The sequence below is a fragment of the Filicampus tigris genome, chromosome 7 (genome assembly GCF_054856515.1).
Source record: "Filicampus tigris isolate MCC_2025a chromosome 7, RoL_Ftig_1.0, whole genome shotgun sequence".
NCBI classification, from domain to species: Eukaryota; Metazoa; Chordata; class Actinopteri; order Syngnathiformes; family Syngnathidae; genus Filicampus; species Filicampus tigris.
In genome coordinates this window covers 1,410,603-1,424,940 of record NC_141223.1, presented here as the reverse complement: position 1 = coordinate 1,424,940, position 14,338 = coordinate 1,410,603, and the positions used below count along the sequence as shown (strand labels likewise).

Sequence of the window (14,338 nt, the reverse complement as noted above, 5' to 3'; positions counted from 1 at the left end):
TTTTAGTAATACATTTTTTTTTGTGAAAGATTTTTAAAATGTCTTGTTTTCAAACAAACGTTTTTATTCCATCGTTTTCTTTTGTATTTTAAATAATGAAATCATTTTCAACAAGGAAGTTAGCTTGAAGAATTTCAAACGTTTTTCTTTTTCAAGAATTTTACAAATCTTAAACGTTTATTGAAACTCACATTTTTAAGCAACTTTTTTTTCCAACATTTGTGTAACACCGTTAAACAAGAAAAACTGGCGCAACAAGTTCAAATAAATCAACAGACTTCTTTTAACAACTTAAAAAAAGTGACACTTTAAAATAAATTTTTTCCCAAAAATACTTTCCAACAGATTTTGAATTTTTGTTTACAAGTTTTTTTTGTTTGTTTTTGTTACAATTTTGAAAATATCTTTTCAACTTCTTAAGAACTTTTTTGTCGCAGTCTTTTTTTTTTTTTTTAATTTTCAACAAAATAGCTTTTTTGAACAGAAAACATTTGATTGTTCAACATGTAATCAAATGAGAAAACATGTTGAAATCTTAAAATATATTATACATATTTGGTGGGGATGGGGGGGGCTAATATCACAAAATACAAAAAAAAAAAAATCAAAAACTCGCCTACTGCGCGTCCTATAATTGAAGTTTGAAAACTCAGATGTGTAAAGTATATTTATTTGATGTTCCTCATCATCGCTAACACGATAGCAGCCCAATCGAAATGATGATGATTATTTTTTGAGAGTCGTCCCTTTCATAGAAGTTGCATTTCCTTGCATGTCCTGACGTCACTAACAGGATTATCTTTCGCAATTAGGCGACGTCCTGAGCGTACACACACAGGTGTCCCCTCTTGATCCACTCAGGCCTTCCTTGATGCAGGTGCGCGTGTGTGCCCCCCAATGCACCCCCCCCTCCCCACTTGCCTGCTGTATCCTAATCCCCGCCGACGACCTCCCGCGTGCGCGTCATTCCATGCCCATTGAGCCGGCCGCCATTCTCATGCACACGCACGGCCGTCTTGTGTATTCCGGCCCCGCGCATAGATTACATTACGTCACACTATAATGTTATATAGCATTCTACTTGGTCAACATGACACAATTGTTTATTAATTTGTTAATTTATTGGGAGGAAGCAGTGATTTCAAAAATCCTTTACAAAAAGCAGTAGTCTTCATTTGTACTACGTAATAAATACGTAAGAAAGGCAAAGGTGAAAAGAACGTACAAGTAATTTAGATGTTGCAGGCTAAAAAGAAGCAAGTAATGACATCTTTCTTTTATATGCATAAAACAAACAAAATAGTTCAATGTATTTACTGGCCAAAAATAACAAAACCCCCCAAAAGTAAAATATTAAATATGTTACAGCCTCTAAATAAACTTTGAAAAGTACAAATAAAAGTATCTTACAGGGCAAAAAGTACATAAAAAAGGAAATATATATTTGGTCGATTTTAGTTGGCATTTTACAGTACAATAGAACTGCTAAACTTTTTAGTAGTATTTTTCTAATATTCTTTTTAAAAATAAACAACTCAATATTTTATTTACATTTGATATATATATATATATATATATACACACTCACACACACAGCGTATATACACGTACACACACACACACGTGCGTATGTTCATGGTCATCTTTTCCATGCATGCACTCCTGTTGCATGCTAATTGTGCTCTTGAGTGAGTTATGCACTTGTGCTTACACATGCAACGTGTTTTGCACAATACGGGTTGAACGTAATCTAAAATCTTCCTATCAATTGTGCTCCAATTCTGAATATGAATCACGTTGTGACGTGAGTGACTTTGGCTGATTTTCTGGCCCGTTCTTTTTTTTAAGGCAAATTTGCAGCCTTGTCAAAGTCTTCCTTTTTTTTTGCCAACGTGTGAAAGGCTCCAAGGAGGTGACAGCCGCGGGAATTAACGACTTTCACGCCCCCCCCCCCCGCCCCCCAAGCCTCGGGCCACAAACCGACTCCCCCCCCCCCCCCAACACTTTCCCATGCTGACATTTGAACCTGATTTGAATTGTGTGCGTTAATGTTCTCTCTTAACTTTTAATGGGCTTTAGAAAGGGTGGGGGGTAGGATGACTTTTTTGGGGGATGGGGGGGGGGGGTGTCCTGCTGCAGCCGGGGTGGCCGCCGGTCCGACCGGGCCAATAAACAGCACGCCAGGGGGCCACATCGGCCTTTTTTGCAGGAGCCTCCTTCCTGACTCCATATTGAAATGTGCAGGAGCGGGGAGGGCTTGGAAGGGGGGTCGGGGCGGGTGGTGTCTCGGTGTTCGTGGGCGGGGTCCCGGCTGTACCTTATAAACGGTAGGGAGCGGGACTGGCGGCAGTCTGACGCCGTCCAGCCCTCTGCCAGCCACGCTCCGGGCCTGCACGTCCCGCCACGGGCCTCCACGTCTGCACGCAGCTGGGCAACAATGGACCAATGAACTTTGCTTGAGTCACTCGACACAACTGTCCACGCGGTTCACGTTAACGGAGCTTTTTCTTTCTTTTTTTTTTTTTTTTTTTTTTTCTCCCAAGTATCACCAAGGATTGTAATTTTTTTTTTTTTTCAAACAGGGAGGGAAGTGTAACAAAAAAACAACAACGTGTAAAAAAGTGCGACTAAGCTCGTGCAGTTCCTCTCCAAGTGTTTGTTTGTGGGGATGTTGAGCTCTGTGAAGATGGAAGCCCACGACCTACCTGAGTGGAATACTTTCTACAGCGAGGCCAGCGAGGTAAGAACAACAAACACTTTTTTACCCCCTGACAGAAATACAAACACCTACATCAAAATGTCTCATTATTTCTGTCCAGTGAAGTAGATTCAAACTATTGGTTTTAACTGAGGGGAAAAACGGACTTCACTCATTGAATTCTCAGAATTTGAACAATACACATTTTGTATTTCGAATGGCGGTACACTAAATGATGTAGTCAAATACTAAAGGATGAAAGGGACTTATTGAGTCTAAATACATTTTTACAGGCTTAAAAAGTGAGCATAAAAAAAAAAAAAGCAAACATCATGCAATACATATTATTTATATGGCAAAACAACACATTCGATCATAAAAAAATAGTAAAAGGCCCAAAAGAACGAAAATATGATCAAAGATATACTTCACCTGCCCAAACTATTTGTGCAGCATCAATTAAGCAGAAAATAATTAGATGACCAAAAATAACATGTCGAAATGAAGAACGTTTATTTTCTATGCCAGAGAAGAAAGAAAAAAAAAGGAATTGGCTACTAGAACGGTACGAACAATTAAATAGGTATTTTTTTTATACCTTTATAAGGCAAAAACCTCATAAAAAACGCAACTTTTATATTTACAGACCAGAATCTAAAAAAAAAAAAAAAATCACGTCTCGCTTTAGTGATCAAGCGCTATAGAAATAAATGTGACTTGACTTGAAATATATTTTACAGGCCAAACCACTTATAAAAGTAGGATATTTGCGTTACAGGCCCCCAAAAACAGAAATATATTTCATATGCCCAAAAGGAAGCAAGAGAAAAAAAACGATTCAGTCAGTCTGTGTTTGATATGAAAACGCAAAGATAAAAACAATCCAATCTTTTATGTCATATTCCAAAGTGAAGATGAAAATGTTTGAAAAGTCGTTCAAAGCTGAAGCAAGCGTTCATATTCGGTGACGCAATTGCAGTTGGTTTTACGGACACGAATTCATTGGGATGCATTCGCCTATAAACAAATGCGAGCGCATAAAAGGTTCAAGCTGGGCTGCTAATTCAATTAAAGGTGAATGTAATCAGCTGCTGATGAAATTAACATCTTGCTAATATTTAACCCAAAGTGCGCGTGAAGGCTCAACTCGCCCCGCTCCCAACTTTACGCGACACTATATCCTTACGTGCATGGGCTTTCCTACTTTATTCCAACTTTTTTAATTTTTTTTTTACAACATTCCGAAAACGTTTTTTGGGCGATGAGCTGAGCTGCTGGCGATTTTCCGTGCACGACGAGGAAAAAAAAAAAGGGGGGGGGGGGGGGTGCTGCGTGCGGGAGCCGTGTGACGCGCTTTTTACGCACTTTGACGTTCACGCGTGAGTGTGAAATCCGCGCGCACTGAGAGCTTCATTGTGCATTGACAAGAAAAAGTAGAAGAAGACACTCACTCACGAAAAGACTGCTTCACAATTCACAGGAAAAAAAAACCTCACACAGTTCGATTTGTATAAATTACATTTTGGTTGTTGCTCCAATTATGGAGGAATTGGGGGGGGGGGGTGTTGCGAAATACAAATTGAGAACACTGGCAAGGACCTGGTGCAGGCCACAAACTTGACTCCATCTTGGGATGTCACTTGCGAGAACACGCCCCCTTAAAGGCATACATCCAACACACGAATGCTACAGTGATCAGAAAACCAATTTTCTTCATCAAATGTGTTTTATGGCAGCGAAAACGAATGAATGCAGTGGCGTGTAAAGGGGGGGGGGGGCATCCACAGTGCCAACTGTGATATTAAATTTAAAATCAAAAACCAACAAACGAGGCTTTACAGAAATCAGCGACTTTAATCAGATGTAATTGCTGCACCTACTGCAGTATCCGTGCGTTGGCTGTCTTTAAAAGGGGGCGTGGCCCAGAGGGTGACACCTGGGGGTGGAGTCGAAGTCACTCCATGCGAGTGTTTTCATTTTAATTGGGTGCGTTTTGACTGTCAGTCACGGCTGAAAGTGGATCTGCGACTGTGGCTCTCCTTGCCCACATGCGGGGCATCACACAGTGCTGCATTTGGCTTTCACTTTACTCGAGCGGTGCCAGCCCGGATGTTCAATCGCAACTCCATTTTTGGCGCCCAACACAAAATAATAATCATTATAAAAATAATAGAGCGAGCAACCGCTAAAAAAAAAAAAAAAAAAAAAAAAAAAAAAAAAAAGTTGTAAGTTGGGGCACTTGTAAGTCAAGGTACCAGCGTATGTGCCCTGTGATTGGCTGGCAAGCAGTCCATCGCTTGTCTTTCTGTGCCCTGGCATTGACTCGTGACCAATACATTGCTTGTAGACCAGTCTGATCAGAATAATTGAGTGAATAGACAATTATTTTTGATATTCGATGAATCATGTACATCTTTTTTTTTTTTTAATCTAAAATTCTCCAAATTATCTGGATTTCATCTTCTCCGATTTCTGTTGTCGTCTATGAAAGCAGACTGATCACACTGGTCATGAGCAAATTTGAACCACAGATGGCTTCATGTGTCCCCGAAATGCATTTTTGACACTGATTTAAAACATGTCTACTTTTTTTTTTCTTTTAGTTGCTGAACCTGACCGCAGTTCATAAACATTACAAAATATGACTATATTACATATCATTATTATCATTATTATTAATATTACTATGAATATCGGACGTGCTTGAGAAAAAAGAAGGGCAGATTCGAATTCAGCGCAAATAAATGAATCAAGAAAAGTTCACTTGCAGCTCTGATTGTCGTAAAAATGTGTTGACCGATATCATCGATTAGTTGTCGATCACTCAACGAATCATTGCATCTCTAGAGCAGTTTCAACGGTCGGCACTGACTGCCTCGCTCGCATCCCGAATGAGAGAGAAGCACAATCGAAAACGGCCGGCTGTATGGTTCATGGACATCTGTTGCGTTTGCCTTTCAGATGTATTCCTCGCCCGCCGCAACATGAACTCCGCCCTGGCTTCCGTCAGCTCCATGGGACCCAATCAACAGTTACATCAACCTCAACCCGGCGGGCGGCGGCGGGGGGGCGCCGGCCTGAACATGGCGTACCCCGGCTCGGGCCTCAGCACGTCCCCGCTGGCCTCGATGGGCTCGGGCCCAGCCCACATTGCCGCTAGCTCGCCCCCGGTGGCGCCCTCCCTGGGCTCGGGCTCGCTCACCCAGCTGGGGCCGAGCGCCGCCCCGGGCTCCCTGTCCCACTACGGGAACATGGGCCAGACCATGAGCCAGCTGGGCTAGTACCCGTCGGGCGCCTCTCTGAGCCGCGCCGGGCCCAAGGAGATCCCGCCCAAGCCGTACCGCCGCTCGCTGACCCACGCCAAGCCGCCCTACTCTTACATTTCGCTCATCACCATGGCCATCCAGCAGAGCGGCAGCAAGATGCTAACCCTCAACGAGATCTACCAGTGGATCATGGACTTGTTCCCGTACTACCGGGAGAACCAGCAGCGTTGGCAGAACTCCCATCCGCCACTCGCTGTCCTTCAACGACTGCTTCGTCAAGGTGGCCCGCTCACCCGACAAACCGGGAAAAGGCTCCTACTGGACTCTGCACCCGCAGTCGGCAACATGTTCGAGAACGGTTGCTACCTGCGACGCCCAGAAACGCTTCAAAATCGACGACAAGCTGTCCAAGAAGGCGGGGAAGGAGGGCGGCAAGGCGGGCGACGCCTTGGGCGACCGCAGCCCGGCGGGCGGGGGCTCGGACGAAGCCGACTCCGCCCACTCAGACAACTCCCACCCGGGTTCGTCCGACGACCAGTCGCTGTCCCCGCGGCAACGCTTTGCTGGCGCCGCTCGACTGCCGCCGCCGCCGCCCGCCGCCCGCCCTAGCGCCATGCCGCCCACCTCCTCCGCCGCCATCTTCCACTCCCAGTCCACCCACCTCCTACCCAGCGCCATGGGGCAGCACATGGACCTGCAGAGCGACGCCCTTAAGTCCCTGGACCCTCACTACAACTTCAACCACCCCTTCTCCATCACCAACCTCATGTCCAACGAGCAGAAGATGGACCTCAAATCCTACCAGGACCAGGTGATGGCGTACAACAGCTATGCCTCGAGCGGCTCACCCGTGGCCGCCAAGCAGATCTACGACAGCCCCGGACCGGCAGCCATGGACTCTGGTGCCTACTACCAGACTCTCTACAGCCGCTCCGTGCTCAACGCCTCGTAATCTGACACGATACAAGCTGGAGGCTTTCTGAACACACTCTAAAATGGCCAACTCGTATGGAAATCCATCTGAGCCTGTATTCCACATCCTTGAGATCCATTTTGATGTCCGTGTCCTAGTATCAGTAGTTAGACAATTCAGACCCCGGTGGAACAACTGTCTTACTAATAATGGTTTTTTTCCCACCACTAGTGTCCTCCTAGTACACGATTAAACCTTACTGGTCAACTACTCAGCCGAACAGTAGGACTATTAGGCCCAACAAGACAATCCGGTGCCAATCCAAGATAGAAGATATCAAGAATATGGAATAAATGCTAAGAATGACTTTTCATAAAGCCGCTTGAGCATTTAATCCTTATGCTTGAGATCCATCGTAAGGTCCATGTACTAGGACGCTCGTTCCCCTCAATAGCGCGCGACTAGAACTAGAACTGTCTCGTCATGTTTTTCCCCACAAATGTCTTCTGAGTAAGGCCTTGTCCCACTACTAGTGTCACTTTTGAGTGACATACAATTGCAGATTCCTTATCGAGGTTTTCTTCGATATCCTATGCCAAGGTTGTCCTACTGGTACATGGACCTTATGGTGTTTATCAATGATCTGGAATAAAAACTCAGACGGCTTTCCCTAGCCACGTTTTGAAGGACCACGTGTTTCTCTTCCCCCCCTATGGAGACTCTCTGGTTACACACAATGACGAAGATGACGACGACAATGAAGATGGACTTTGTACAAAGTGTAAATAGCGGTAACGTGTGTGTGTATGCGCGAGCGTGTAAAAGGGGTATTTGCATTTATTTATAAAGGGAATAAATTTTAATATATCTTATATTCTGCTTTGTCCAAACAGTTACAAAAGTGTGCTTCAGGTGTTACTTTCACGCTTCATGTTACAAAAAGATGTTCATTGCATCCCGTAGCGTGTGCTCCTTTGGGTTTAATCTGGAATAAGGGATGTTCCGTAATGACTGAATAATGCGGAAGGTTATGGGACACGGATGTTCTGATATGGTGCGGTTTTAGAATAGGTATGTTCTGGAATGTGAGTGTTCTGGAATCAATGAATACTCTGGAATAAGAAATGTTAAGGGGCAGGAATATTCTGGCATTGAAAAGTTCTGGAACTGCAATATTCTGGGATTTGGGGATGTTCGGGAATAGCAAATGTTCTAAAATTGGGGAATGTTATGGGACGGGAATATTCTGGTATGGGAAAGGTCTAGAATAGAAATGTTCTGGATCTTAAGTGTCCTGGAATAAGGATGGTTCTGGTATGGGACAAAGATAGAATAGTAATGTTCAGGATTCTCTTTGGGGGATGTTTTGGAATAGTATAAAGTTCCTGAATGAATGACTCTTCTGGAATAAGGAATGTTATGGGACACAAATGTGCTGGTATGGCAAAATTCTCGAATAGGTATGGTCTGAAATAAGGAATGTTTGGGAATAGAAATGATCTGGAATATGGGGTTGTTCTGGAATAGCATTGTTCCAAAATAAATGCCCATTCTGGAATAAGGGTTGTTCTACAATAGGAATGTTCTGAAATAGGAATATTCTGGAATAAGTCATGAATATGTCTGTAATATGGGGACGTTGCGGTACGAGAATGTTCTCCAATAGTACTGTTCCAGAATAGATGACTATTATGAAATAAAAAATACGGGACAGGAATGTTCTGGTAAGGCAAAATTCATGAACACAGCGGTTCTGGGGACTAAATATTCTAGAATGAGCAATGTTTGGGAAGAACAATGTTATTCTGGAATATGGGGATGCTTGGGGGAAGGAGTCAACGTATGTACTGTGGTAAAGACTTTCAAACAACATTCAACATTCCGCTTTTCATTTCCCCCTTGTTACCGGCTAGCGTGGGCTGGCTCGGACCGGACCATTCATGAAGGGCTGTGCGTGTGCGCGTGTGTGTGTGCGAAGCCAGTTACTAATACGAGAGGGGAGGGGAGATGCACTATGGGAGATTTACATACAGTACTTTGCACTATGGAGCTCCCACTGGCCAGGTGGGCTGATAGTGTGCGTGTGCGCGTGCGTGTTACAATACTGAGGGGGGTGGTCTCTCCGAGTTTAACCAAAGGTGTCACATTGCGGTCCAAAAGTGCCTTTTTTCCCATCTTTCCACATGATCACTTCTCAATAAGGTGAAAGATGATAAGCGTTCAGGTCACATGACGGAAGAGAAAATTGTCATATTTAAGTTACGTGGTCGCTTTTTGTTTTCACAAACTATTTTTTTTTTTAACTGTGTGTCCTTTTAATATATTGTTTATTCTTCTTATCAATGTGATGGCCATCATTCATGTTTCTTAATAAAAAAAAAAGGTTCAAAAGGGGCATCTGCTGCGTTGTGTTTTCATGACATTTTGATCAGGTAGTCTCGATTTTGTGAGCAAATTCTGTGTTTTAATCAATGGCACAAGATTGCACTTGAGTGACGGCACAGTCTCAAAATATGTTTTTCTTCTGACAAAAGGAGGCTCTATTTTCATAGACAGGTGTGTAAAAACTGACATTCAGGCGGTGCCGTGATTGGTTACCTGAGCCCTCAACACGTGTGATGTCATTTTCACTCGACGGCAAAGTGGCAAAATGCGTTTTTAAAGATGTTAATTGCACATGAAAAATAATGAAGGCATGAAATTCAGGATAGAAAAAATATTCACTTTTGATTGCTGAAAATTGCAAAATTAGTAAAGTATCACTTTAATGTCTTCTGTTTTATAAAGCAATGACATTACATATATACATATATATACATATAAATATGTATATACACATATATATATATACATATACACATATATACATATACACACATATACACATACATATAAACATATACGCATATACATATATATATATATATACATATAAACATATACACATATACATATAAATATATACTTAGACACATATATACATATATACATGCATATACACGTATACATATACTTATACACATATACACATATATATACACATATAAACATACACATATAAACATACACATATACACATATATATACACATACAAACATACACATACACACATATATATATATATATATGTATATATTATACACACACACCTACACACACACACATATACACACATATATATATAAGAATGGCCAACAAAAAGAAAGACGGTAAAAAAAATGTGCTTCCAGCTGCGCTTAGTCTGACTCTTTTTTGAAGTTTCCCATTCATCACCTCCAAAATGTATGCTGAAATGTTGCACTTTTGTGGCCAAATGTGCAATTTTGCATCCTCAACGAGCGTGCTCGGCTTTGGTGCAAGATGTTGAAGTGCCGCGGTGAAGCGCGAGCGACGGTGGGCCCAGAAGCGCCACCAAGGTGGTCAGACGCTTCGCTCTCTTGTTGAGACAGCTCGCGCAGCAGACTAAACATGGCCGCCTCACACTGAGAGCCTCAAAGAGCAATCTGGACGAGGGCCGTCGGCGGGCCGTCCCCGCGCGGATCCTGACCCCGGCGCGACCCCGGCGCCGAGTCAACAAAGACGGCGGGAGAAGGAACGCTGTTGATTTTTGTCTCCTCGACGCTTCTGACAACGGCCATCGATCGGCGCGCGACATCAAACTACAACTTTTTGTGGACAACTGCTGTCTCTTTCACGCACAAATGTTGCCCTTTTGTGGCAAAAAGTACATCTTCAGGCAAAAGCTTTTTGTGTGCAAATACAGTGTTTCAATGGCAAAATATTGCACTTGCCATGAACATTTGATATCGTTTTTGTGTGCAAATTTTACTTCAAACTAGCATTTTTGTGCTAAAACACAACATGTGGTGCACAAACAGTCCTTTTAAGGCCAAATATACTTTTTGGGGAGACAAAAAAAAGCATTGATCATTTCCTTGACGTTGGATGGAATGTTTGATTGTCAAAATTGGTCAAAATCCTTCCAACATTTTTGTATGATTATGATTGTATGTTGCCATTTGTCTACAAATCTAGCGTTCTACTGGCAAAATATTTTTTGATGACAATTTACAGCGTTTTGTGGTCAAATACTGTTTCACTGGTAACGTTGCAAAGTATAGCATTTTCTTGCTCAAGTTTTTGTGGCCAACTGTTGTTGTTTGTTTTTTTTCCAAGCATACATATTTTTACTTGACTTTTATCGACAAAGGCGCCATTTTTCAGGCAAAATAAAACATTATTTGGGCCTTGTTGCGAGCAAATACGTTTCACTGGCACAATTGCATTTCTTAATATTCCCGCAAACATTTTTTGCATTTGTTGTTAATATTTGTCAACTGCGGGCAGAGACGTTTCTGTGATTAAGGGCTATATAAATAAATTTGACTTGACAAATCAGTTTTGTGTGATTCCAACAAACACAAAACGCCATGGAAGGGCTAACGAATAGCTTTGGGGTTGCTGTGTTATAAGCAACAGAAGTTTGAACACGAATTGTGGAGGAACACGTGTTGACGGAAAATACAACAATACTTACAGACACATATTCTTTATCCTCTCCTAAGAAGGACTAATATTACATCATGAAGTACAGTATCATAAAGTGATATCTTTCTTATTACAGAGTTTTTTGGGTCGGGAGCCATTTCAACAGGGGAAAAAAACGATTTGAGATGGTCCTGGAACCAAGTCAAGTCGTACCTCAAGGCGCCACTTTCACTTGAGCTTACAAGGTTGCTATGGGAAAAAAAAAAAGAAAAAAAAGCTTGTTCAGCTCTTGGGATGAATGTTGTCAAAAAGGCGAAAAAGTGGAAGGAGAAGAAGATTGACCTGAGGCAAAAGATGAAGTTTTGCATATGTACTGACAAGAAGAAGAAGAGGAGGAAGAGGAGGAGGAGGAGGAGGAGGAGGGAAAGTGCGCCAGCGACACTCTTGTCATCCTGTTGAATATTTGCCCCCTGGGGCACAACAGACAACTCACACTCGGCCACACAATTACACAACTACAACTGAGGAATAAGACAAAAAAAAACAACAAAAAGGGAGCAAACTAAATAAATACAAAAGGAAGAAGTTGGGACAGAGTGTCCTCCAAATCAAGGAATGAGACGAGGAGCAAGAAAGAGAGAAAGGTGTGTGTGTGCGTGCGTGCGCGTGCGTGCGTGTGTGTTTTCAGGCGCTCGGATGCAAATGAAGCGGTGCATCCTGGATCCTGTTAGGTGGATGCTGTGTTTACTCTGCTTATAGCCTGCGGGGAGGGAGGGGTGAGGAGGGGGAGAGGGGAGAGTGAAAGATGGGGGGAGGAAGGGGGGGGGGGCAGGCCGGAGGGCTGAGGAGGAGGAGGAAAGCAGCACTTACAGTTCTGCCTTGGGGACATACAGTACACTCCCTTTCTCAAATGGATGACATGATGTGACGCACGCACGCGCACAGCATGAGTGCATCCACACATCCAAAAAGTCGTCGCGGCTCAAGCAATTGCGCACCAACGGGAAAAAAAGAGCATCCCAGTAAGACTAACTAGCTCATCTCAAGGCAACGCTTTCAAATCGGATGGGCTCCAACCTTTTGATGACATAATCCTACCTCCTGAATAATTGACCGAGCAACAACTCAGGCCAGCACCTCAACGACCAACCGGCTGACCAATAAAGTGACTGGATCAGAAACATCTTCTTGCTTAGTCCATGCACTGAATAACTAACCCAACTAAGTAACCCAGCGGCCAAACAACCAACCGGCTACACAACGCAGCCCAATCAATCAATCAATCAATCAATCAATCAATCAATCAAACAGACAGCCAACTAATCACTCAAGCACCCAACAGACTAACTGAGGTGGACTTTGAATCAAAGTGTAACGTCTTCCTCCTTGATCCATGCGCCACCTTGTTCCCATTTTTTATGCTCAACCAACCGGTCAACAGACAAACCGACCAAGCCAGCAACCAACCTGTGAATGTCTTTTTGGCTTCATTTTCGGACCGACTAAAGTAACTTTGCATCAAACCGGAATGACTTTTTCCCTTAGTCCCTGCGCAAAATAACTACCCAACAAACCAGCCAAGTAAGCGACCGACCGACCGACCGACCGACCAACGCGGAACATCTCTTCCTCGCTCCATTTGCTAAATAACCAACCAAAGGAGCGGCATCAAAATAGATAGTCAAGCTTACTTCCTTGCGCCAAGCAAGAAACTGGCCGAGCAACTAGCAATGTCTTTTTCCATTTTCTAAATAAGCAACCAACCAACTGCAGCAAAATGTCATTTCTTCTTCCTTGGTCTACGTGGCAAATAACCAAAACTATCCACTAACTCATTAATTACAATAGCCCGGTACGGAAACGCACGAGTTTCTGTTTCGGTCAACACATCAGTCGTTTTACAGTCGTTCTCATTTGTAGTGCTGCTCACTTTGATGAAAAGACAAGAGCGCACAGAGTTAATCATTATTTAGTGACTAAGGCGGCTTTGAATGGCGAATAATGGCCAGTCTCCCCAATGCGTGTCGCAACCCGAGATTCGTCGCACCGATTGGCCAACGTGCACGTACTGTGGCACCGCACGCGTACGTGCCGGCAATAGAAAACAATGTAGTTACGCAGAGGTCCATTGGAACAACATTTAACCCGCGCGCTAACAAAGAAGGCGCACACACACGGCGACTAAGTGTGTCAGTCAGACGTTCAGATAAACGCTTGGACTTTGTCCTGTCGGGCAAAGAGAGGCCTGATAAAAAGGAGCGTTCCCGTTAGAGACACGCAGACCCGAGTGATTGCGTTAAAAAAAAAAAAAAAAAAAAAAGTGTACAGTACAGATGGAGCGACAGCGGGCGGGGGAGGGGGGTGGGGGGGGGGGGGGGGGGGGTTGGCCAAAAGGTTGCTGCTTGAACGCCTGCACCCAGCGCAACTGGGCCGCAAACTCTGAAACTTTTTCTGAAATTTTCTTCAATTCCAATTTTCTTCTTCTTTTGGCGGTGTCAACGTCAACGCACGTCGTGCCGCGCTTTTTCGTGCGACTTCCCGTTGCCGCGGCGCTGACCCACTTGCCCTCCCCCCTCCCTCCCTCCCTCCCTCCCAGAATCATTAAACGCTTTTGTTCTTATCGGCGTTGGGCTCTCTGTTATGACGGCACACCTGCACACCGTTGCTGGCTTACATTTCCTTATACAACCTTGGACATTTTTTTCGAAACGCAATCACGTCAACCCATGCTCAATATTCATCATGCGAGTCGTCATTATATTGCTTCTTACTCATGAAAAGTACGAGTTGCTGTATGTTGACAAGATGTACACGGAAGATACCATTTAGTAGCAAGTTCACTGGCATGTTTAGGACTAGAGATACACTGATACCTTTTTTTTCAAGGCCGATACCGATTATTAGTAGTCAAGGAGGCCGATAACCGATATTAGGGGCCGATATTCATTTTCACGAAAAAGGAAAATATTGGT

At 43.5% G+C, this 14,338-nt stretch overlaps 1 protein-coding gene and 1 long non-coding RNA gene across 3 annotated transcripts in view; one reads left to right on the top strand and one right to left on the bottom strand.

The window, feature by feature from the left end:
* Positions 1–14,338, bottom strand: part of LOC147144318 (uncharacterized) — an 83,941-nt gene that overhangs the window by 2,855 nt on the left and 66,748 nt on the right. The gene's annotated exons all lie outside the window — the stretch shown is intronic.
* Positions 2,265–9,272, top strand: foxa3 (forkhead box A3). The gene is given in 8 exon segments (XM_086036391.1): positions 2,265–2,740; positions 5,660–5,677; positions 5,680–5,718; positions 5,720–5,761; positions 5,764–6,204; positions 6,206–6,299; positions 6,302–6,339; positions 6,341–9,272. Coding segments are annotated over 8 exon segments (1,320 nt in total). The 5' UTR covers positions 2,265–2,668; the 3' UTR covers positions 6,917–9,272.